The following is a 24584-nucleotide window of genomic DNA, read 5'->3' as shown; positions in this document are numbered from 1 at the left end:
TGAAATGCAGTAGTCTGAACCCATGGACTACAACAATTTATTTATTCATATGTAATAATAGCTTTATTACAATGTCGTAAACTAATTTTTTAAAACCGCAGCATAAATGGGGGGGAAAAAAACACACAAAGAATGAAGAGTCACAGACAAGAGGAAACTTTAATTAAATATTGTGAAAGTCAAAAAGTTATTTTACAGTTCAAAGGTAATTAAAAAATGATCATCTTTACAGTAGTTTCTTTTTATATTTTTCACCAGTAATAACTGCCCACTGAAAGTCCAGTCTACAACAAGTATGCAATCAACAGGAAAAATAGTAGCAGACTTCTTTTCAGTTTGGATGTGTGGCGTAATATTCAATAAATCAAGTGACCACCAAATGATAGCTTTGCATTTGATACCCACTTAAATAATGGGGGAAAGCCTCGTAAGCCAACATAGTTGTTTAAAAATCCCAGAAATTCTAAACGCAGGGAAAGTTTTGTGATGTGATGCACTGAAACAATAATGGGATGAAACTCGTTAAGACGTGACAGTGGAGAGGAGTGTCATGGAATGACATGAACGAGCGAATAACTGTATAGACTCTTGTGCTGTTACTCCATAGTTTAACTTTTTTTTTCTACCCAAAGATATCTAAATAAATTCTTTTAAAAATAAATAAATAATGTAAAAAAGAGAAATCTGCATTAAGACATTTGATTGTTGGTACACTTCCATGAGAAAACAAGGATTGTAGAATTATTGACAAGGGAGATAAAGGAAAAAGGATTTTTCCAAAGGAAAAAATATAAAAAATAGGGAGAAATTACTGTATATTTGCTGAGCATCAAAACAATAACTATCCTTTCCTCTGGACCAAGTTCCAGAGAGGCAAAATTAAAAGATTATTATATTGTTTACTTGGTGAATATATTCTCAAACTTCATTGCATTAAAAGTACATATTATTTAACAAATCTTGCATTCTGAAACAAAATGGTATAACAACACATTTTCATACAGAAAAAGAAAAAAAAACCGAATGGACTAAAAAACGCGGTTGTTCTTTGACATACAAAATTACTATACACGTAAAATTCCAAAATCACATTTATGGACACAAATCGGCAGATGACAAAATAAAAACAGATCATCGCCAGACGATGAGCGAAAAACACACAAACATGAAGACAATTTGAAGCATGTACAATTTGAAGCGATGCATACAATATTCTTATGGATATCATACATATATCCCTTCGTGATCATTGAAACCTCAGAGCTAAAGTCAATGAGATCTGCTAAGTATGTCGTAAACATTATATCAGTGACACTAGGTTGTATAAAGCTGCCTTATGACTCCATTCTGATGTATAAATATATTTAAAACAATGACTTTGGCAAAATAAAAGAGAATTACAAAATCAAACATATTTATCAGTCTGTACAAAGCATACATCTAAAACCTAAGTAATGTCGTCTTCTAGATCTTTGATCATTCATGAGAGGGGTGCAGAGCTTTCACAGTGCCGACTATCCCGTAACATCCAAACCCCTCATGTCCCGACCATACGATCAGACTGATCTTACATCTCAAAAACGGGCGACGGGTCTGTTCTGATGGGGTCACGGGCAGCGGGGCGGAAAAATGTTAAATGATTAATCATTTAATGTGCATAGTTATAATTTAATGGTCATTTTAATCAACTTCAGTGTGATTTTGAAGACTTTTGCATGATTATTTCAGAGCTGTGTTGTGAAACCGCTTGAATCCAGCGAGTTGAGAACCACTAATCTACAAGAAAAGCAAAACGGCTCCAACATGCATTAAATACTTAATCGTTTCCGTCTAGATCTTTCTGACTGCCTACTGGAGGAAGTCCATCGCAAACTAAATGATAAAAGCTATCAGTTTTTCTATAACACAAACAAATTAAAAGGAAAAAGGTTTTTGAAATGGCATAAAATACACTGATAATTTGCGTTTTTGTTGTCCACACTCCACAAATACGAATCCTCCATAGAGAGTAGATATACTGTAAAAAGGAGGCAGCAATCGCTTTAGAAGGTTTGGGCTTTGACCGCCTTGTCTCTGTATATAATGTGTACTTGTCTTGTCTGTTTTGTCTTACTATGGGTACGTGTTTGGTCTATACATTTTGGTGTTACACAATGAAAAAACTGGGTAGAAATGAGGATGAAATGTCAAATGTTGCCTTCAAGTCATGTCGGAATGATCACATTTGCCACAGCATTATTTCCAATGAGAAACTTTAGCTTCTTTTCTTTAAGCCTTTAAGTCTTTCCAAGTTAGAGCTGTGTTAATTAAAAATCACTGTGGAAACAAATTGGTATTGATCTTAATAACTGTGAAAATTGACTGAATGTTTTGAATGCATTTTGTGTGCTCAAGAATAACAATCAAGCTAAAATGAAAACACTACTTTTATGTGACAAAAGAATAAATAAAAAAAAAACCATAAAGCATCAGGTACATAACTTACAAGCACCTTACGCTTTTAATTGTGTTGCATTGGTACTAAAAAGTGTCACTATGGAAGCCTGTTTGTGCCAGGGAATAAATAAAAAAAATTAAAAATAATTGTGAATTTATGTCTCGCAATTCAGACTTTATAAAAAAGTCAGAATTGCGAGACATAAATTCACAATATATACAATTGTGTGAGAGAAAAGTCAGCTGACAAGTCTGACTTTGTAACTCGGAATTCTGACTTTTTTCTCGCGATTGCGAGTTTGTATTTTGCAATTCCTACTTTTTTTCCTAAAATCGCAATTGCGAGTTATAAAGTCAGAATTGCGAGATATAAACAAAATTGCGAGTTATAAAGTCAGAATTGCGAGATCTAAACAATTGCGAGAGAGAAATCAGCAGACAATTCTGACTTTGTAACTCACAATTGTGTGTGTTTATATATTACAATTGACTTTACAACTCGCAATTTTGTTTATATCTCGCAATTCGGACTTTACAACTCGCAATTTTGTTTATATCTCGCAATTCTGACTTTATAACCTCAAAATTTTGTTTATATCTCACAATTCTGATTTTATAACTCACAATTTTGTTTATATCTCGCAATTCTGACTTTATAACTCGCAACTTTGTTTATATCTCGCAATTCTGTCTTATAACTCGCAATTTTGTTTATATCTAGCAATTCTGACTTTATAACCTCAAAATTTTGTTTATATCTCACAATTCTGATTTTATAACTCACAATTTTGTTTATATCTCGCATTTCTGACTTTATAACCTCAAAATTTTGTTTATATCTCACAACTCTGATTTTATAACTCAATTTTGTTTATATCTCGCATTTCTGACTTTATAACTCGCAATTGTGTTTATATCTCGCAATTCTGACTTTATAACTCGCAATTCTGACTTTAATATATTTCAATACTTATATTTTTGCAATTCTGACTTTTTTTCTCAGAATGGCAAGATATAAAATCGCAATTGCAAAAGAAAGAATTGTGAGATAAAAAGTCGCAATTACCTTTTTTTTATTTATTTTTTTATTCTGTGGCGGAAACAAGCTTCCATAATCACACATGAAATGTCAAACATGCCCAATATATATAATTGTTTTTTTTTTTACAACCAAGTCTCTTCAAAAAAAAAAAGTTTTTTTTATTTGAATTTTTTTTAATCACAACTTCCCTGGAGGACTTGAAGGCAGCATAATCTCAGCAAATGGGATATGAGTGTGAAGATCAGGACATAATGACAGTAACAATGCAAAGGAGCTGAGTTTCTCCCTTTGGCATTTACAAATTGGTTTTTAACCATGGTAAAAAAAAAAAAAAAAACATAAATTATATCTTCACCGCCACAGTTTAAATATAAATTCACATTGCTGGCACATTCTGTAGACGTGATTGACCAAAAATTCTTCAAATTCAAAAGCAATTTAGTAAATTCAGTGGGACATTACTGCACAAAAATCACCTGCAATCCTTCGTTAGCATCTAAAATCATAAATAGAAACCACTGCAATATCGTGTCAGGTATCATTTCATAAAAGGGTGGTACACACAGAAACACACAAATATGATGGCAAATCAATAACTACGTTTTTTAAATAAATAGACCTCTCATGTTATAGTGTAGATGGGGCGGGTGAGCATCGTCTGTGCTGTCGCTCCTTATCTTAAAAAGTGTCTAGAAGGTGAGTACAAATTTCAACATCAAAACAGGGAGGTACAACAGTTCAGTCCAATATTTTTTTCTCCTATCGTTCTTCCTCTATATCTTTTTGTTTCAAAGCAGATTGTGTTAAAAAGGGCCTGAGTTTGTAGTTTTTCATCCTTCAGAACAGGACCGCGAGGTCAGTCCAGCACCGGAGTTTTCTGAACACGCTCAGTGAGACCAGTGGCATGAAAGAGCACGTTTCATCTTTCTGTCTGCACACGCACGCACGCACGCACACACACACACACACACGCACAGACGCACCCTACATGGGAGGAACGATCATTCCAGGGATAACTGTGAAGAGAGAGAGAGAGAGAGAGAGAGAGAGAGTTAGTTCACTCTACTCCATTAAACAACCCGTTATTAAAAGAGCTGCATATAAAATGTGAGTGAATGAAACACTACTGGTCAAAAGTTTGGAGTAATTAAGATTTTGTAATATTTTTGAAAGAAATCTATCAAATACAAATCAAAAATACAATAAAAACAGTAATTGTGAAGTATTATTGCAATTTAAAATAACTGTTTTATTCACCACAAACATTTGAATGGTATCACAGTTTCCTCAAAAAAATATTAATCAGCAGTTTTCAACATTGATAATAATCAGAAATGTTTCTTGAGCAGCAAATCAACATATTATAATGATTTCTGAAGGATCATGTGACACCGAAGACTGGAGTAATGATGCTGAAAATTCAGCTTTGCATCACAGGAATAAATTACATTTTTAAATATGTTAAAATAGAAAACAGCTCTTTTAATTGTAATGATATTTCATAATATTACTGTATCTTTGACTAATTTTGACCAGTAGTGTATGTAAGAGTGTGAGCTGCACAGCAAAGCATCGCTACGAGACTGGACATCGTTTCATATTTTCCGCAGCTATTAATAGTTCTTCAAACTCGAAAATTGATTTCACATCTGTGTAACAAACCGTGGCCCTTTCAGATGAGGGATAAATCCTAAACTCTTTCAGCGTCAATGCAAAATTGGCACAAACTAGACACTTGAAGCGGTTGATTAAACGTCTCAACCAACTCCTAATTGTTTGCAAGCAGTTAGCTTCATTGTTCTGGGCTTGTAAGGCCATGCTTGCCCTGGTGTGCACCACTTAAAAATGATGAATTCATTGTAAAGCCGAGACAGTCTAATATCACGTCAATTGAAATTCATTCCAGAATCGTCACTCTTTTTAATATGAGTTAGCCAACATGGACTTTTTAACAAGAGAAAAATGCTTAGCACTGCAGGTCTGACTCGACATGAGTTTAGCAACTGCTGACAAACAAGAAAAAAAGAGAAAAAAAAAAAGAGAGGTGAACTATTTTGGAAGGGTTGTGTTCTCTAGGAACTGCTGGAGGTGAAACTCAACCCCGAACACAAGCGAACAGACACTCACACATAAAATTGACAGACAGTAACATCATTTTGGAAGTAACATGCTCTACGGGTTTATGATAAAACAGAAAGAGTTTGATATATGGGAAACATGGGATATTTAAAAGGTGAAGTGTGTAATTTCCGCACATTAGCATCAACAAACGGAATTGCAAAAATAATTACTGTTTTCAAACAGGTTTCTCAAACATTCCTCATGTCTGTCATTGGTCGGCAAACAGAAAGTCCCGCCTCCATCTCACGCCATTGGTCAAAATGAATTTCTTATAGCTGACTCGTATTTAAAAGTAAAAAATTACACACTTTACCTTAAGAAATTAAAAATTTACTATGCAGAATCTGTTATTTGTAGGAATGGATGGATGGATGATCAGATACAGAAACACGTGAGGAATGGGATGAACATTGGAGAAGTAACGGATGAGTAACATACTTCAGGAGAAGGCCAGGCCCTGGAGTGCGCTGGCTGTGGAGTACTTGTTAGAGTCGACAAAAGACTGATCTGAGGGAAGTGGAGAGAAGAAGACGGGAAAGGGAAAGAAGACAGAGAGAGAGAGAGAGAGAGAGAGAGAGAGGTTAATATCAGACCGAATTATGGGTGAGTATATGGTCAAAAGGAAGATTAGACATTCATGCTTCTAGTTTACGTTACAGATCCTTACTGGACTTTAGTGATGTTACACTACCATTCAAAAGTTTGGGGTGGTTAAGACTTTTTTATATACAACAAGGACACATTCAATTAAAGCATTAGCAAAGATTTTCACGTCGTTAAAAAAAATATTTGCTGTTCTTTTTCATCACAGAATCCTGAAAAATATATCATGGTTTGCAGTTTTCAACATTGATAATAATAAGAAATGTTTCTGGAGAACCAAATCAGAATATTAGAATGATTTCTGAAGGATCATGTGACACTGACCATCACAGGAATAAATTACATTTTTAAAATATATTAAAAAAAGAAAATAGTTATTTCGAATTGTAATAATATTTCACAATATTACTGTTTTTACTGTATTTGTGATCAAATAAATCCAGCCTTGGTGAGCAGAAGAGACTTCTTTAAAAAAATCTTACTGACCCCAAACTTTTGAACTTTTATGCACAAACAACAACAACAACAACAAAAAAAACCATCTCCACCCATTAAGAGCCTCTTTCTTGCAGTATTGTTTTATTGGAGTAATGTATATGGCAGAATGCAAATTATAGGGGTTTTAAAGCTTGCTCTGCCCAAATAAGTCAAAAGAAAGCGTTTGGGGGAACCATTCAACAACTTATTCAGACATAGTTTCTGTAACCACAATTCTAAATAACCACTGTATTAATGAGTTTCTAGTGAGGAACTAAGAATTTTCTATTACAATCCGTATGGTACTTCAGTATCACCATCATTACTTTCGTATTTATGACTTCATTACAGATTTACATATAAAATGCTTGGTTAAAGGGTTAGTTCACCCAAAAATGAAAAAATTATCATCAAATGCTCACCCTTGTGACGTTACAAACCCGCAAGACTTTCGTTCATCTTCGAAACACAAGTGAAGATATTTTAAATGAAATTTGAGAGATTTCACTTTAAAAAAAGATGCAACCACCACTTTGTCACTTCAAAAAGTTCATAAAGAAATTTTAAAACTAATCCATATGAATCAAGCGGTTTTGTCCAATTTTTTAGAAGAGATCACTTCTCTTCTAATATGACTTTATATGATAAACAGATTCAATTTATGCTTTTATTCACATATAAATATTAATCAATTAACATAAACAGAAGATCAAACCTGCTTGACGCATGAGAACAAACTTCATTGGTTCTCGCTGAAGCTCAAACGTGCTGCGTAACACGAGATGAACCTCATTGGCTCTTGCTGAAGCTCAAACGTGCTGCGTAACACAAGAATGAACCTCATTGGTTCTTGCTGAAGCTCAAACGTGCTGCGTAACACGAGAATGAACCTCATTGGTTCTTGCTGAAGCTCAAACGTGCTGCGTAACACAAGAATGAACCTCATTGGTTCTTGCTGAAGCTCAAACGTGCTGCGTAACACGAGAATGAACCTCATTGGCTCTTGCTGAAGCTCAAACGTGCTGCGTAACACAAGAATGAACCTCATTGGCTCTTGCTGAAGCTCAAACGTGCTGCGTAACATGAGAATGAACCTCATTAGTTCTCGCACACCAAGCGAACATGCTTAAGCTTTCGTTTACCACAACTGATGTGTGCGTTGATGAGTGTTTATATATGAATAAAAGCCGCTCAATTCATATGGATCACTTTATGAACTTTTCGAAGCGTCAAAATGGTTGTTTTGCGTAGCTGTCAATAGAGCGACAGAAATATCTCAGATTTTCATTAAAATCTTCGTTTATGTTCAGAAGATGGACGAAAGGCTTTGGAACGACATGAGGGTCAGTAATTATGACAGCATTTTCATTTTTGGGTGAACATGATTACAGGTGCCAAAAGGTGCCAAACTGAGTTGCGCAAGACCTTAACTTTAGAAATGTCGATCCCCTGGAAGTCATTTGCACATACAGTGGTATACAGCGTTGTCAGTGTTTTGGGTGAACATCCTTTTTTATTGCTGCAGTATTTTCATTTTTCAAAGTTTTATGATGCCATTACTGTCATTTGAGTGTGAAGGACTTGTGCGTTACCTTGGAGACCGTTCCCATTGGTGCTGGTGCATGTCGGTGGAGGTGAGGACTGGGGCCGAACGACGGGAGCGAACGCGCTCTTCTGTTTCACAGCTGAAACCATGTTTGCCGGAGAGAAGGAGAAGATTCCAGAGGAGCTGCTGCAGTTTGAGGGCAGGCTGGTGGAGGAGGCCATGGTGGGGCTGGAGGGGACGACTGAGGGAATGCAGGAAGTGAGGGTGAATTTTGGATTTAGCAGAAAGACAAGGAAGGAAGAGATAAATTAGGAAAGGAAATTCTTGTGGGAAAGAGTTTAGGGCGGAAATGATTAGTTGCAATTAAACTAAATCACTTCAGAAGAAGCAATTGTTTGTTTTTTCTTAAATGTAAATTTTAATGTTAAAACATTTTCCTTTCCCAATTAAAATAATTTTTGGGTTTAACCTTTAGCTATTTGTTTTGGGTCAATTTTGCTATTTGGGATAGTTTTCCTTTTTATATTCTTCATTTAAAAATCCAAGTTGCCACATTAAATTAGTTCAAGTGAAACCTTGCAGCAAATGCACAATCCATTAATCAAGTCTAATCAATTGATGAAAATTGAAAGCTTAACAGGGGTCTCTGGGACTGATTAGAATTGTCTGATGGAGTCAGTGAGCCTTTTATAATACTTGTTAACATTGCATTTTAAGTGTTAGCCCATCAATTACTTTATTGATTTAATTAACAGTCTTTAATTCACAGAATTAAAATTTGACAGAGGCAGTAAAACCCCGTTTTTGTTGAAAGGACCAGAGTCGTCGGAGGAAAAAGTGGGCAGGTTTGCATTGACGGATTTTTGATTGCTTTCTTTTCTTTTGTGTGGGGTGTTTGAGTCAAAGTTGTGCGTCCCGCTGATTTCTTCTCCTTTTTGAAAATTTAGGGGGCATTTACACGACCTCATTTTCAACTAAAACCGGAAAACGTTTTATGTGTTTTGGCCATTGATTTACACACCAACGTTTTGTGGGCCTGAAAATGCAAACGTTTGAAAACGGGTTTCGAAGTAAAAAAAATTGAAAACCGTTATCGCCTCTGTGTAAACTGCAAAAATGTGAATTTGTGAAAACGATTACATCATGCGCAAGCGTATTATGTGCTCAGTCTATAGGCGTAGTGTTTCTTTAAAAAGTGACATCGCCAACTACTGGCCCGGCAGCAGAATACAGCGTTTTTAATCGTTTTCGAGGAATCGTGTGAACGGGAATCGTTTTGTCAACGTTGTCGTCTGTGTGCAAAAAACGCATAAAAGTGTTTAATACATCGCTGTCCTGTAGACGTACCCTAAGTGTCAGATTTCCCCCCAAACAAACACCCTTCACTGATCAAGTCATAATTAAACCAAACAAACACATCACAATTCTTTTGTCTCTGGCTCGCTTTCTCATCTCTGGTTAATTGGAAAGAGCGAGCAATTAAGAATTAGAACAATAAATAACAGCTGGAGTGAGGTGGCATTGTCAGGCGAGCAGAAGAGAAAGCGCGTCAACAGTTGATGAGGAGACAACTTTTAAAGAGCTGTTGAATACAGACTGCAGAGCAGGAGGATTGTGGGAATTCTCAGGTGGGAATTGCATCAGACCTAAAGGCCCATACTGTCAGACTTCCTGCAATGATTGTGCATCAAAGACAGAAGTTTGTTTGGAAACACAGCCTTGTTGGAGTGTGAATTAAAGGGATACTTCAGAATTTAGCATTAAGCTTTGTATTAGTAGAAAACCTGTAGTATTTTCGAATTACTGTGCTTTCCACCCTCATATCCCCCTGAGACGAGAGATTTATGTATATTTTGTCTGGAAAAAAATCCTTTTTTTGGAGGATTTTTTGGCCAGAGGCTAAAGACGACAGCAAGTAGTAGGGGCTGTCCCGCATGTTTTCAACCCGCCCATAGAGGGTGGGATCTCACTCACAGAACGTACACATAGTGTCAGCCATCTTTTTTTGGAAGCTAAGCTAGCAGGCTCTTGTTCTGTGGAGAAAGCTGAGTAGTAGGGGTTACCATCCTTTTTTTTCCGGACATGTCCGGCCATCGAGATCGTCCAAAATTTCCGGGATTCAGTTTTTACTTTCTGCAGTCGCCATTCATTGTTTACATGCACACCTTTTGTTTCAATCTAACTGAATTCATTCCAATTGGTGAATCTGAATGTAGTGTTCACATGAAACGCTAAACAAGTGATCGGTTGATGTGCGTTTTAACATTGCTAAGAAAATTCCCGCTCCTCCGTGAGAGATACGAGGCATCACGCCACCGGCCTCTCATCGTTCTCCCGCGGCCCTCAGTCTCGTCCTGCTTGCCACAGTAAACATAATGAATGGCGACTGTAGAACGCAAAAGCCGAAAACCCGGACATTTTGGGCGATCTCAAAATCCCGGGCAGACTCGTCACAGAGACTCACTAGTTGCCTAGCGCTCTCTTACCAGTAGGCGTGGCTTGGGAGTGGCCTCCTAGGGCAGCGAAGCAAGTGCATTCTGGGAGTTGTTGTCTTTCATCCACATAAGCCAAAAATAAATTTTCTGGCTTTTCTCAGTCTAGAAAGCTCCAAATTCAAAAATAATTTTACATTTCTTCTACATAAATGACCTTGTATTTCAAATACACATTCATCTTTCCAGCGGTGAAGTATCCCTTTAAGCACTTCAACTGTCAAATTTCACCCCCGAAATCAAAAGTTCCAAAAGATTGTACTTTAAACGCCTTTTAAATGTATTTTAAAAGATCTCAAATCTCATTTGTATGTATTTAAATAGCACATGAAAGCATGTCAGAGTAGGTTTTAGTGCTTTTAAGGTGAATTTTCATCATTTCACTTTTATTGCATGGAAAAGAGCAGCTTGGACATTCTGCTAAACATCTCCTTTTGTGTTTTATGGACGAAATATCTAGAATATATCACATCTTTGAAACTCACTTGCGTAGGGCGAGTTGGTGGCTGAGCCGTTCAGGAAGCTCGGGGAGCCGGTCAGGTTGGTCATGCCGCCGTTGCCGTAGCCATTCATGCTGGTGGATACCGTACTGTAACTGCCCTGCTGAGGGGTGGAACTGGGCACATAGCCGTGCGGCGATACGCTACTCGTGTTACGACTGAAACCTGCAGCCAGACACACAGAAAACTTAGCCAACTCACCTTCACGCCAAAGTAGTGTGCACACAGCTTTGATGGACTCTTGTGCAAGTTTGTGTCTGAGAGAGAGAGAAACAATATCTCACCCTGGTTTCCACCCTGAGACGACTCTGAGACGTTAACGGCGAGCTGTCCAGTGAAAGAGTTCACTCCCATCATGCTCGCATGGACGGAGCTGTTGGTGAGGCCGGTGAGCTGGTTGTGGTTTCGTGGCACATTGTACAGGGCCTCAGCAATGTCCGCTGCTCGCTTTAGAATTATTTCCTAGGGAAAAATGATTCATCATCTCTCACAATTTAACACTTTCCTTTAGGACATATATGGGTGTTCACTTTTATTTCTCTGGGCTTTTTTGGTTTTAGTTTGCGTTACATGAAGGTCACTTTAGAAACGGTCTTGGAAACATTTTATAATTCCTTTTTTGTACTGTAAATGGTATTGTTTTACCCTTTATTGTGTCAGACCCAGACTTTCAATATGAAAATATGAAAATCCATCATACAAAACCATTAAAAATAAAACTGTGATAATCTGAATAAAAATTATTTTAAATATTTATTGCGTTCAAAGTATTTTAATATATATATATTTGAACACAAATTACATCCCTCATTCCCTCCATGATTATTTTCTTCAAAAGTTAGTGTACTTGTTTATCAAGAAGACAACAGTGACAGTGAAAAGCGTGCTTTCGATACATTGTTAGTACAATATTTTCTTCTTTTTTTTTCATTTACAATCATGTTGTAATTTCGAATTATGTAAGTTTGAAAATGTTATTTAAATGTGTGTATTTAAGATACATAAAAAGGCTAGCTATATGAAAGTAGCTTTAGCAAAACAAGGTAAAAAGAAAATTTGGTAACACTTTAGTTTAGGGCATTTCTCACTATTAACCAGTTGCTTATTAGCATGCATATTACTAGGATATTGGTTGTTTATTAGTACTTATAAAGCACATATTAATGCCTTATTCTGCACGACCATATTCTACATCCTTTAATCCTTCCCAATACCTAAATTTAACAACCACCTTACTTACTATTAATAAGCAGTAATTAGGAGTTTATTGAGGCAAAAGTCGTAGTTAATATTAGTTAATATTGAGAATTGGACGCTATTAAACCCAATACATAATTTTTACGTGGTGAAAATGTTCATGACTAGGGGGGGAAAAAGACAGACAAAAATAACATCATTCTTCTGTGATGTATGTACACTGTTGGGCATTGTTAATAGACAAATACTACCAAGTAGGTTTTGTTTTTTTTCCTTCTAAAAGTTTGCGGGGCCAAAAGTAGTGACAGAAACACCCATATATTTTCAAAATGTGTTAAGATTTATGCAACTTTTATGTATCAATGATAATGTTCCTCACCTGGTTGTTGTGGGGCATTCCGTAAAGTGCTTCCACCAGATCTGCTGCTCTCTTCAAAATCACTTCCTGCATGCAAAATAACACACAAACAAAGAAAATATTGATGATAAAAAAGATTTAGAACCCCTTTCATCCTCAGTTCATTGTTTATGAATGTACAATCCATAACACTCATCACTTGTAACTATACAATGGAATGTTGTTCTCTTTCACAGATGAAGAAAGGTTGAATTGCCGTTTAATAACGTCAGTGATCACAGCCAAGTGGAACACATGGAGCTGATGTTTGCTCAATTGTTCTGTGTCTGTCAGGATGAAAAAGTGCAGTATTTCAGCAAACATCTGCTTTGCGTTGAGGAAGGACAATGCAATCTATGTTTGCAGTGAAGGTCACTCGGTTTCACAGTACTGGGCAATAACTCAGCAGAAAGCCAGCTCTCGTAAGAGCTCTTGCGATGACGGTACATCAGAGAGGGAATCAATGCGTTCCTGCTAATGAGAAATAATTACTTTAACATACGCTTTTCTGCGCAGTCACATGATGGGGGAGAAGGACAACGGGTGTCATGATTGTTTAAGTGCAATGGCTGGAAAGCATTAGTGACTTTTGTGTTGTTTTAATAATGTGATTATGTGGCTTGTGCAATATCTCCACATTATCAAACTAGCATGGGATGTGCAAGCATGGGAGGATTGCAACAAATGGCACAGTAAAAGTAAAAGTTCAGACAGTACATCCTGTGTTTCGAACTAATTTTCACAAACAATGAATTAATGATGAAACATTGATCATATCACTTACTGTAGGTTTGTCATTCGACATCTCTCATAAAAGTTAAAATACCCTTAGGGAAAAATCACATGAATTTCGCAATGTTTATGTGATTTTGAAGCATATTACCAAGGTTTCATATGTGGAAATTTTAAATCTCAAATGCTATTTTAATACGTTTACATGATTAACCCTCTAGTAGCCTACTGTTCGTGAGGTGGTCAAAAATATATTTTTATTTTATGTACTTTATTTTAGTTTGATAATGTTTTATTTAATATTTAATATATAATATTTGTAAGGGATTTTATGGTATTAAATTATATGCAGTATATTAAGTAAGTAATTATTATATTAAGTAAGTAATCCATTTATTCACTTTTTAAGCATAGACCTGAAAAAGACATTTCCAACTTAAACTGTCATACATTTTGAATGCGTTGGAGCACAGACATACTGTAAGTTTGGTTTCTTTTTATAGGTGGAAGTTGGCAGATTATTGCTGAAAATTTGTTAAAAAGTGAAATAAAAAAAGTAATAGAATTAAAAAAACAAAATTTGATGAAAAATGCAAAAATTACTATCAATTTTAAATGAAATATCTATTTTCCAAAACACGTTTTACTCTAAAACTGCAAGAAAACCAAAGCTAATAAATAAATCTAAACCTGCTGTGTTCCAAATTTGAGGTTGATATCTCAAAAAATTAGCTTTCAGTAAGATTTTTCATCACTAGATGAAATTAGTTTCCAATGCGGACCGTGAGGACTAAGTGCGGAACATTTTTGTCCATTTAACCTTTTCGAATCTTTTCTTTTTTGTGTGTTCACATAGCAAGTGCCAAAACTTTTACCAAGTTTCGTACCATTCCGATGAAGTAAAAAATTCAACAAAATTATTATTTTTATTTTACATTTTTCAGTCAAAAATGACCAAATAGCACCAGAGGGTTACAGTTCAGGAAACAGAATCAGAACAAAAACTCTAATAGTACATTTTACGTTAATTGTTCCATTGATATAAATGTAAATAGTTTCTAAAACCATTCTTGTATTAACTTCATAATTGAATACATACTGTATATGAATGCAAATTGTTCTGAAAACCATTAGTTATCACATTATTATAAATGTAAATCGATCAAGTTACAACTTTGAGTAACTTGATAATTTGTACATTAATTGTTGCATGGAAATAAATGCAGAAAGTTTGTAAAACTATTATTCTGTTAATTGTTGCAACTGTGAATCATTTAACAAACCTGAATAAACATAAGAGTGGTATTCACTGCATGGTATGTATGAATGAAAATTGTTCTTAAAGCCATGCTATGTAATTTATCACTATTTCTATTATATACTAATATACTTATATACTATTCTATTATCATTTATTTATTGATATAAATATAATCCGTAGTACTATACATATAATTTTTTTTGCATTGATAATAATAGTTGTTTATAAAACCATCATATGTAATTTATCACATTCATAAATGAATCTTTGGTTTAAACAATACTTACCTAATTTGTTGAATTTGCAAAAGCATTTAATCATAAACTGTTCCAAGCTACCATAAGATCTTACATAAATAATTGCAATAATACAAATGGACTTAATTACTTAAATGGCAATAATGATAAAAATCTAAATTGTACATAACATCATTTTGTTGAAATACATATAAATAATGTATATAAACGTAAATTGATGCATGAATGAAGTGGTTTTATGAACAGTTTACAAAGATATTCTTATATTCACGAAATTAGTGGTTTTACCTGTGAAATTCATGTATTTTTCCCAATAAATGTACTGTTGTTGGATGTTTAAATTGCAGTACTGTTCAGTACTACAGCGTTTTCGTTATATTTCTCCGTCTTGTGTGTTGGCGTGTGGGCGAAGTTAATGCAGAAGGGCGCTGCTCCAGCTAACCGAGTGACAGGCAGAAAATTGCCCCCCCCCCCATCTGGACACAACCTTCATCAGGATCTTACCCCTAAGCATGTGTGCGACTTGCGAGTGCTGTGTTGGAACATATTGCCTTCCAATCAAGCCTGGGGTGTGTCGCACCGCACACACACAGACACACAAACGCACAAACAAAACTTGATGGGGGGTCAGGCAAGCAATGAGGAGTTTTAGTGCGCTGTCCAAGGTGCTAAATTCACTCAATTATGGCCGTGCTGGCACTGTGTTAACCTCTCATTATCGTCACGGGGAGCTGTTAGAGCGATAGATCCCGCCGAGAGAGCGAGGAGGCGGAGGAGAGTCCCTCTGCGGCCCAGTGTGGGGGAGCGTGAAAGGGATACTGGCGAGAGAAAGGGCCCGAATGAACGCGGGGCGGCCCGGAGGCAGTGAATTCCCAGTACGTGTGAGTTTAGCCAAAACATCAATCAGATGCAGCCGAAAAGATGAGGAGCAGAGGTCGATGATGAACACCGTATAGCAGGAACACTGAGCTCTATACATCACAAGTGTAATAAGAAACACTCTAAGTTTTTCTATGCCTTTGGACCACGCTGTAAAATAATGACTTTTCAAAGTTGTAAATAAAAGATTATTGGCGTACAGTATGTTTTAAAAAAGGAAATACTGTTTCAGTTTTTCTACCTTTAAAATTGCACGTATAAATCAATGTTTTACTTGAAATTAGCAATTTCTGAGGGAGAATTGTTTCTACGCCAATTTTGTTTTTCAGTGATTTATCCATAAAAGTCAAACAGTGATCGGTTCAGTTCATAATCAAGCATAACTACAGCAATTTTCACTCCGAAATTGCAAGTATGTTCAGAAACATTTACAAAGAAACGACAAGTAACATTGACTACAACTTGACATTCTGAAGTAGAAAAACTGAAATAGTATTTTCTAGTAAAACATATTCAGATAGTCTTTATCTACAACTTTGAAAAAATCATATTTTACAGTGTATATGGTTAAAGACGATCCATAATTGTCCCAAATGGCACTGCGTCAGCAATAGCTCATCAAACAACTTCAAAAATTCATTTTGAGCCACACTTTACAGGAAGTAGCACATCATGTTTGGATCATCATTTTGATAGACGATACTGTTCTAAACTGTCTGCATTTGTACACAGTGTTGATTAGATCAGATCTGATGCAGCATGACATCATCACATACTCTGTATATATGGTGACATCATAAACCGGTGACAACAACTCCATATGTAATGATATCTGATCATATCTGATTGATATCTGAATATCATGTTTATAAAGGAAACATAAGAATGACCTCTCTATTGCTAGTAATATATCAAAATGAACACTCTCTGGACCGAAGCAGCTTAGGTTTACTTGATTATTCATACATCATTGTTTAGAAAAATATGTCAAATATGATACATCAGGCTTTCCAGGAACGTTTATTAGCTCATCTTGCAATCATTATTGTATTGCATTGCATTATATGTTTTGCCCTCACAATATAAACTACAGAGCTTTGATCATAAAACTAAGCATTTAAATATGATCATAGTAAGACATATTATTGGGAGATATAGAGTGACAACTGATATTTATATGCATTTTATGTAAGTAGTCTATAATACTGCTACAATATTTAATTGATTTCCATTACAAGTCATCAGAATATCAGTCTTAGGCCATATAAACATCAGCAACTGCACAAAATTGAAAATTGTTTTTTTTTTGTGCATCTGAATTATTATTATTGTTCCTCCTAGAGAATGAGCTCCATAGTCACACTATATCATACTATATGAGCCATAAAATCTTTATGTATCAAATGTGATACTCAACAAAAAACTCAATTCTGGGGTGGAATTTTGACTAAAGGTTCAATAAATGGGTAATTATTTTGTAATATAAAAAATGACTTTTGGTCTTTTCCTAACACAAAGCTATCGTATGGCTGCAGAACACTTTGAATAAAGTGATTTTTTGAAGCTTTAAAGTTTAAATTGAATGGTTTGAACATCTTATTTGTGTTGACAGAATCAATAAAGTCATGGAGGAGCAACATGAGGGTGAACCATGACAGAATTACTATTCCTTTAAGAACATACATACTGAAAACTGATCAATAAACGGTTCAAAATGGGCAGGTTATGCTGGTCCATGTTGGACCTCATTGTCAATGTTAATGTCCAGTAGAGCATTCACACTTCTGTTGTCCTCTCTAATCCTTTCATACGGGCTACTACACCGTCTGTCCTTCTGTGTCTCTCATGTCTGTCTGAGTTTGAACTGGGAACAGCACTAAACTGAGAGGTTTAGATGAGAGAAACATTAAAAAACGAACTGAAAAAGGTCATAATGTTCATAAATGTTTCTCTAATGACTGATAAAAAAAAAAAAATGCTTCACATTAAAAGCTGTTTGAATCTTGCTTGAAAAGACTGCACTGTAAAAAAAATCCTTTCGTTTTTACAGAAAAAATTAATAAAAAATACAGTAAAAATGTAAATATGATTTGTTAATTTTTTGCTTCCAAAAATGGTACAATATTTAACCGTAAAACTACATGAAATGTAATGTTATGTTACAGTTTTCCCCAAATGTAGTACATTTTTACTGTAGCATTTTTACAGTCTTTTACAGTTAAAATGAAGGCCATTTTACAGACTGTAAATAACAATATCCTACATATTGTGAGCATACGGTAGCTTCAAAATAAGCAAAAATATCTTGACCTTAAGTTATGGTTAACTTCTTTTGTTTTGAGTGTTTACTTAGTTATACTTTGAGAACAAACCTGTTCCCACCAATTACAAATAAATTAAAAATTTATAAATTAATCAATCAGTCAGTCAATCTATTTGGGACATTCAGGTATACGTCCACATCCTCACGAGTAAAAATCCTTCATGAAGTAAATATATTTTTATTCTAAAACAGTTTGGGTTTGGTTTACCATTGTCTGTAATTACATAGTCTATACTTAGCTTTATATACAAACAATAGAAGTCTATGGTATGCCCTTATTTAGATGGCTAGGTAAATATGTGTGTGTGCCAGTCTCTCTCTCTCTCTCTCTTTGGCGTCCCTGTGTTTGGCTGGTATGATTGAGGTGAGCAGTTGAAAAGAGAGCCCCGTCAACAAACTGTTATTACCTCAATAAGGACGAGAAAATCGATGGGGCGGAGAGGAACAGAACATGTGTGTCTGTGTGTGTGTGTGTGTGTGTGGCGCCACCACTGCCAACGGGACAGCGGCCAAGACAAGAGAGATGGAGAGAGAGCGAGAGATTATGTATGATTCTCTGTTCCTCCATATGTTCGACCTCTTCATTGAGCTCAACACTGTTCTGAATGTCAGAGGTGCCAGTGTGCTGGAATAATTTCTCTTCCTCCTCTCAAGCACACACACACACACACACACACACACACACACACACACACACACACACACACACACCCTCTGCTGTGACTCAATTACTGGTGGTGGAGCAATAATAAAGTCCGGCCAGCAGAGACTTCGATCGCTGACCTGCCGGGAGGCACCGCTGGACAGCTGACTTCACCATGATGGATCACCTCTGGGTGCCCGAGCTCTTAAACTTACCCACACACACACACACACACACACACACACACACACACACACCACTCTTAAACATACACTCACATGTATATTCATCACCAAACATACACACTTGCGAAACGAACAGAATAATTTCAACAAGCTAAACAAACTCAATACTCCTATAGGGTGAATGTTGAATGGGAACTTGTGAAGTTTCAGTGATTTTTGATCTTCCTGAATCAACATTATTGTTGGTCCTGGAACAATATTCCTATCAACCAATCAGATGTCAGGGCTAGAGAAAGGTGGTTGTCTAGAGTAAGACTGTGATAGGTTGATTCTCATCTGAGATTTACTCTAAAATAATATAATATTAATGTAATAGCTCAGAAACAAGCTAAATATAATATAATACAGTATAATCATATAATATAATATAACAATATTGAGGAAACACTGGAAAATAAATTTTTAAAACCTTTAGTCAATAATATCTATAATTGTTTTTCTAATGACTGATAAAAGACAAAAAAAAAAAAAAAAAAAAAACACAAGGAAATAAGTATATTACATGTTTTGTTCAGAAAATATTTGCTATAAATAATTAACAGTAAATATGTCTCATAATATATGTCATATTCCAAACAATTAAAAGAGATGTCTATTTATATAATAATAATATATAATATAATATAATATAATTTATTCAAAAAAAGTATGCATTTTGTAATTAATAAATTAATAGCAACACTTAATATAATATAATATAATATAACATAACATAATATAATATAATATAATATAATATAATATAATATAATATAATATAATATAATATAATATAATCATAAAAGTATGCATTTTGTAATTAATAAATTAATAGCAACACTTAATAATATAATATAATATAATATAATATAATATATAAAAAATGCATTTTGTAATTAATAAATTAATAGCAGCACTTAATAATATAATATAATATAATATTATATTATAATATAATATAATATAATATAATATAATATAATATAATATAATATAATATAATATAATATAATTCATCAAATTATGCATTTTGTAATTAATAAATAAATATCAACACTTAATGGATGGGTTTTTAACTACAAGACTATTATATATTATATTATATACTATAACTATAACTATAGGCATCCATAAGCACCAACGCATATTGTTCTGTCGCTTTAAATGCTCAAAACACTTTAAAGTACAATGGATCGGGATTAGATCTCAAAGTTCAAACCATATCTTTATCGTTATTGTTATAGTTAGTGTTCTAGGTGTGAACAGGCACCTTTTGATTTTATTTAAATCAAAATGCCAGAATTGTGTTTTAGTCCCAAACCTCAGGCCTAAGCTGAGGTCTAACCCCAAATCACCCCCCACAAAAAAAAATAAATAAAAAAAAATAAAGGATTTGTCAATAGGAATGATGATGTTCCAGGACCAACTAGAAAGTTGATCCAGGAACACGGTGTACTTGGCGAATTCTAAGCCAATGTTTTCTGACTCCTGACCTAGTCCTGGTATAACTGAGATTTGAACTGTAAATCCCAGTGATTGAACAAAGCCTGTTTTATGACATATTTCTAGAGGTCCAGCACAACAAATACAAGCCAAACACTCTTATTTGGACTATTTACACAGCTAAATTTCAATAAGACCAAATAGCCCAACCTGAAAATCAGTTAAAGCCCTATAGAGAGTACCTGTTACACTCAGAGAACAACATTACAACAAACACAACACATGCGAAACATGGCTCGATATACACGTAGAAGTAGAACGACAGCAACAGACTTTTTTTTTCATGATGCAACTCTTTCTGTCCTTTTGCAACAGACTCTAATGTTCATCCAAGCAGAATTATTACCATATGAGTTTCATCACCGAGACAATGATGACATAACCATGCAGCCCGCCATCTCAGTCCTTCATAAGTGAGAATCATTACTTTGATGTTATAGCTAATGCTGTAGCACTCTTTCTGAATCAAGGAAAGAGGATCTGGAAGCACTTAATAGTGATAGCAGAATGTCAGATGAAATGCATACGGCTGTATAATGATTCATGATCCAGCCCACCCAACATGGATTCTTGATAAACCGGTTAGTTCAATGGAGTCATGCAATTAAGCCTTTAAATATGAATCAGCTATCAGTCAGTTATACATATAACACCTCATTTCAACAGCACATTTCCGTTGACGTGTCTTTAACAATAGGGGAAATAGTGGAAACGCTGCTCGTACCTTTGGCAGGCGTTCAGGATCTCCTGGATGTCGAGGTATCACCTTCTGTAACCGCTGAAAACCGTAGTCTATGGTGGGCTCGTTCAGGGCTACAAACAAAAGCAGAGACAAATCCATTCATTTTAGCCATTCATGTTTTTTTCCTATTGGTACTTTACATTTAACACTAGTACATGGCTGACCGTTGTAAGGCTGCAAGGAATAAAAGGCTCTCCATATTTTTTGGACATTTAGTTGTAAATTAACTTTTTTTTCTCTCTCTCTAAATATACAGCTACAAAAATGCAATATTAATAAATACAGCGGTTCTAATGGAAGTCATTTTAAATTGTTGGGAATTCTTACGCCCATGTTAAGTGCAGGGAGCGCATATAGCATGTAATCGTAGGACGTTTATGTTTTTACGTTTAGCGCAGCAATTACTTTGCATAAAGTCTTTATGCTGTCAGAAACGCGAAAAGCCTGTCACTCAGTCTGAGCGAGGGATGAGATGGAGGACCATTTGCTCCAGTAATGGACAGAAAATGGAAGTAGGAGAAGAACTGTTTATGATGGCACTTTGTTTGTAAAGTGCCACAGTTTTACGAGCCTACTTAAAAGTAGGGGACCAAATAAAAACTCCTGATGGCAGTAGCATTTAAGACAGTTCTGTTATACGTTATAACCAGCTCAGACAAACTACAATTTTTAAAGAGAAACACACACACACACACGCACACACGCACACACACACACACACACACACACACACACACACACACACACACACACACACACACACACACACACACGCACGAACGCACACACACACACACAAAACATTAATTCTCTTAATTCAATTACAGTTACTTCTTATATAATTGCATTAAATACCGTACAGACTTGAACAATTCTATACAAAACAATAGTAGACTTAACATCAAAATGTAATATCTAATGTTAAAATATATGTTTTAAATATAACCTTCTCCCTTTACACACTTAAGTTCAGTTTCACGTCTATCCTTGTATTGTTCAACTGGTCAATGTTGATATGGCATTAGGAAAGTAATGCAACAGTTTTTAGAGAGAGTAATTAACACGGTAATCTAATTACACTGTTAAAGATGTAATTAGTAGCTAGTAATTAATTAATTTTTTTTAGTAATTTGCCCATGTATATGTAAGTGTATGTACTATAAATTATTAATATAATATAATATAATTGAATAAACCCATTTTGTAATAAATTAATTAATAAAACAAGGACGACAAGTCAACTATGAAATTAGATATATCAGATTATATGATTAAATACTTAATCTAAATCGCACAACCTCCTTGGATATAACCTAAAAACGCAATTTATATATATATATAAAAAAAGCGTATTGTTTTTATTGTGTAAAGCATTCAATCTGGATCGTGTTTCAACAATGTTGATGAAACCATTTACAGGAGCTTAAATTCCTGTATTCATATTATTCATTACAGCCTGTGTTTAACAGGTGCCAAGTTATGTGCTGTCCTTTGTTGTTTTTTTTGGTTAGCACGTGGTCCAAAACATAATGGGATCTAAAAATGGCATCCGATCAGAACCAAAATATGAACATCTATTGCAAAACGTTTATAAATAACATGTCCAAATGAGTGTCTGGTCCCAAGGCTGTTGAAGGATGGACGCGAAGAAAGAGAGAAAAGAGGAAGAGAGAAAGAGAGAGTGGTTTGGGCAGTTTGAGTGTGAGGGAGTGTTAGGGGCTGCTGGGTCATGAAACGAAGGTACTTTCCTGTCGGTTGGAGCAGATGGTTAAGATACTGTAAACTCTGTTTAAGTTATATTGAAGTTAGTAAGTGGCAATTAAGAACATATAGGTTATGACTGTATAAGTGCTGCTGTTCACAGTTATTACCATAATAAATGACCTTCAATTACACATTTCCTTAGAAATGTTGGTTGATAATATCTAATTAATCTGAAACACCTGCCTGGATGAAGGAGAAAGAAACCGGTGTCAGGAACCGGTGTGTGCGTGTGTATTCCTGTGTGCGTGGCATCTGTTAATAAAGTGATATGGAGATGGATGAGTCAGTGCGCTAGGAAACACATTCACATGCTTGTATGTGTCAGGAGTACTTCACTCTTCTCTTATTGCCATTGATTTCTACATTGTATCCAATCCTCTCACTCAGCCTGGGGAAAACATTCACTTACCGAGAGACCCAGAGGTCGACAGAGAGAGGGAGAGAGGGAGAGAGCGGGGACAAAGGGGTTCTCAAGACGTGTGGGGAAAGATAAAACACTATAATTTTGTTTTTCACAAGGAATTGTATTAAAGAATTGACCATAATATACCCTTGGTTTCAAACCATGTCAATAAAATCAGCTTTAAAACATTATATAATATTATATAATACAATATTATATTATATTATATTATATTATATTATATTATATTATATTATATTATATTATATTATATTATATTATATTATATTATGTTATATTATGTTATATTATATTATATTATATTATATTATATTATATTATATTATATTATATTATATTATATTATATTATATTATACATAGACATCTCTTTAAATTGTTTGGAATATGACATATATTATTTAGTGCTGGGCAACGATTAATCGTGATTAATCGCATCCAAAATAAAAGTTTGTGTTTACATAATATATGTGTGTGTACTGTGTATAATTATTTTGTATATATAAATCCACACATATGCATGTGTATATTTAAGAAAAATGTGTTATTTATCTATAAAATATAATATATAATATATAATATAATTTATGTATAAATATATATATACAGTATACACATGCAAATATTTCTTAAACATGCATACAAAATAATTATACACAGTACACACATATATATTATGTAAACACAAACTTTTATTTCGCATGCGATTAATCACGATTAATCGTTGCCCAACACTAAATATGATATAATATATAAAATAATATAATATAATATATATATATATATATATATATATATATATATTATAATATGATATATATATATATATATATATATATATATATATATATATATATATATATATATATATATATATAAAACACAACTTATTGCATTAAAAAATAAATAGGAAAACTTACATTACAATTAAAGTGACTTGTGTTTCCAAATAAATCTGCAGGCCACTGTATGTCCACTTGGAAAAAAAAATGTCATGTCATGCCTTCTTAAACCACTGTATT

The 24584-nt window shown here is 34.6% G+C and overlaps 1 protein-coding gene across 5 annotated transcripts in view; it reads right to left on the bottom strand.

The window, feature by feature from the left end:
• Positions 1–3416: 3416 nt before the first annotated feature.
• Positions 3417–24584, bottom strand: part of ebf1b (EBF transcription factor 1b) — a 130994-nt gene continuing 109826 nt past the window's right edge. The window contains exons 11-17 of one of the 5 annotated variants that reach the window (XM_084388064.1): positions 21358–21446; positions 12794–12859; positions 11502–11664; positions 11203–11382; positions 8272–8466; positions 6038–6106; positions 3417–4494 (exon numbers count right to left, since the gene is read on the bottom strand). In XM_084388064.1, coding sequence (XP_084244190.1) covers positions 6039–6106; positions 8272–8466; positions 11203–11382; positions 11502–11664; positions 12794–12859; positions 21358–21446 — 761 coding nt within the window. In that variant the 3' untranslated portion in view covers positions 3417–4494; position 6038. Of the gene's footprint in view, positions 4495–6037; positions 6107–8271; positions 8467–11202; positions 11383–11501; positions 11680–12793; positions 12860–21357; positions 21447–24584 lie in introns of all 5 variants that reach the window. The other 4 variants (XM_084388063.1, XM_084388065.1, XM_084388066.1 and 1 more) reach the window with 4 other exon arrangements.

Source organism: Rutilus rutilus (genome assembly GCF_951802725.1).
Source record: "Rutilus rutilus genome assembly, chromosome: 18".
Lineage (NCBI taxonomy): Eukaryota > Metazoa > Chordata > Actinopteri > Cypriniformes > Leuciscidae > Rutilus > Rutilus rutilus.
Note: the sequence above shows the minus strand (reverse complement) of the source record. Positions and strands in the feature narration are given on the sequence as shown.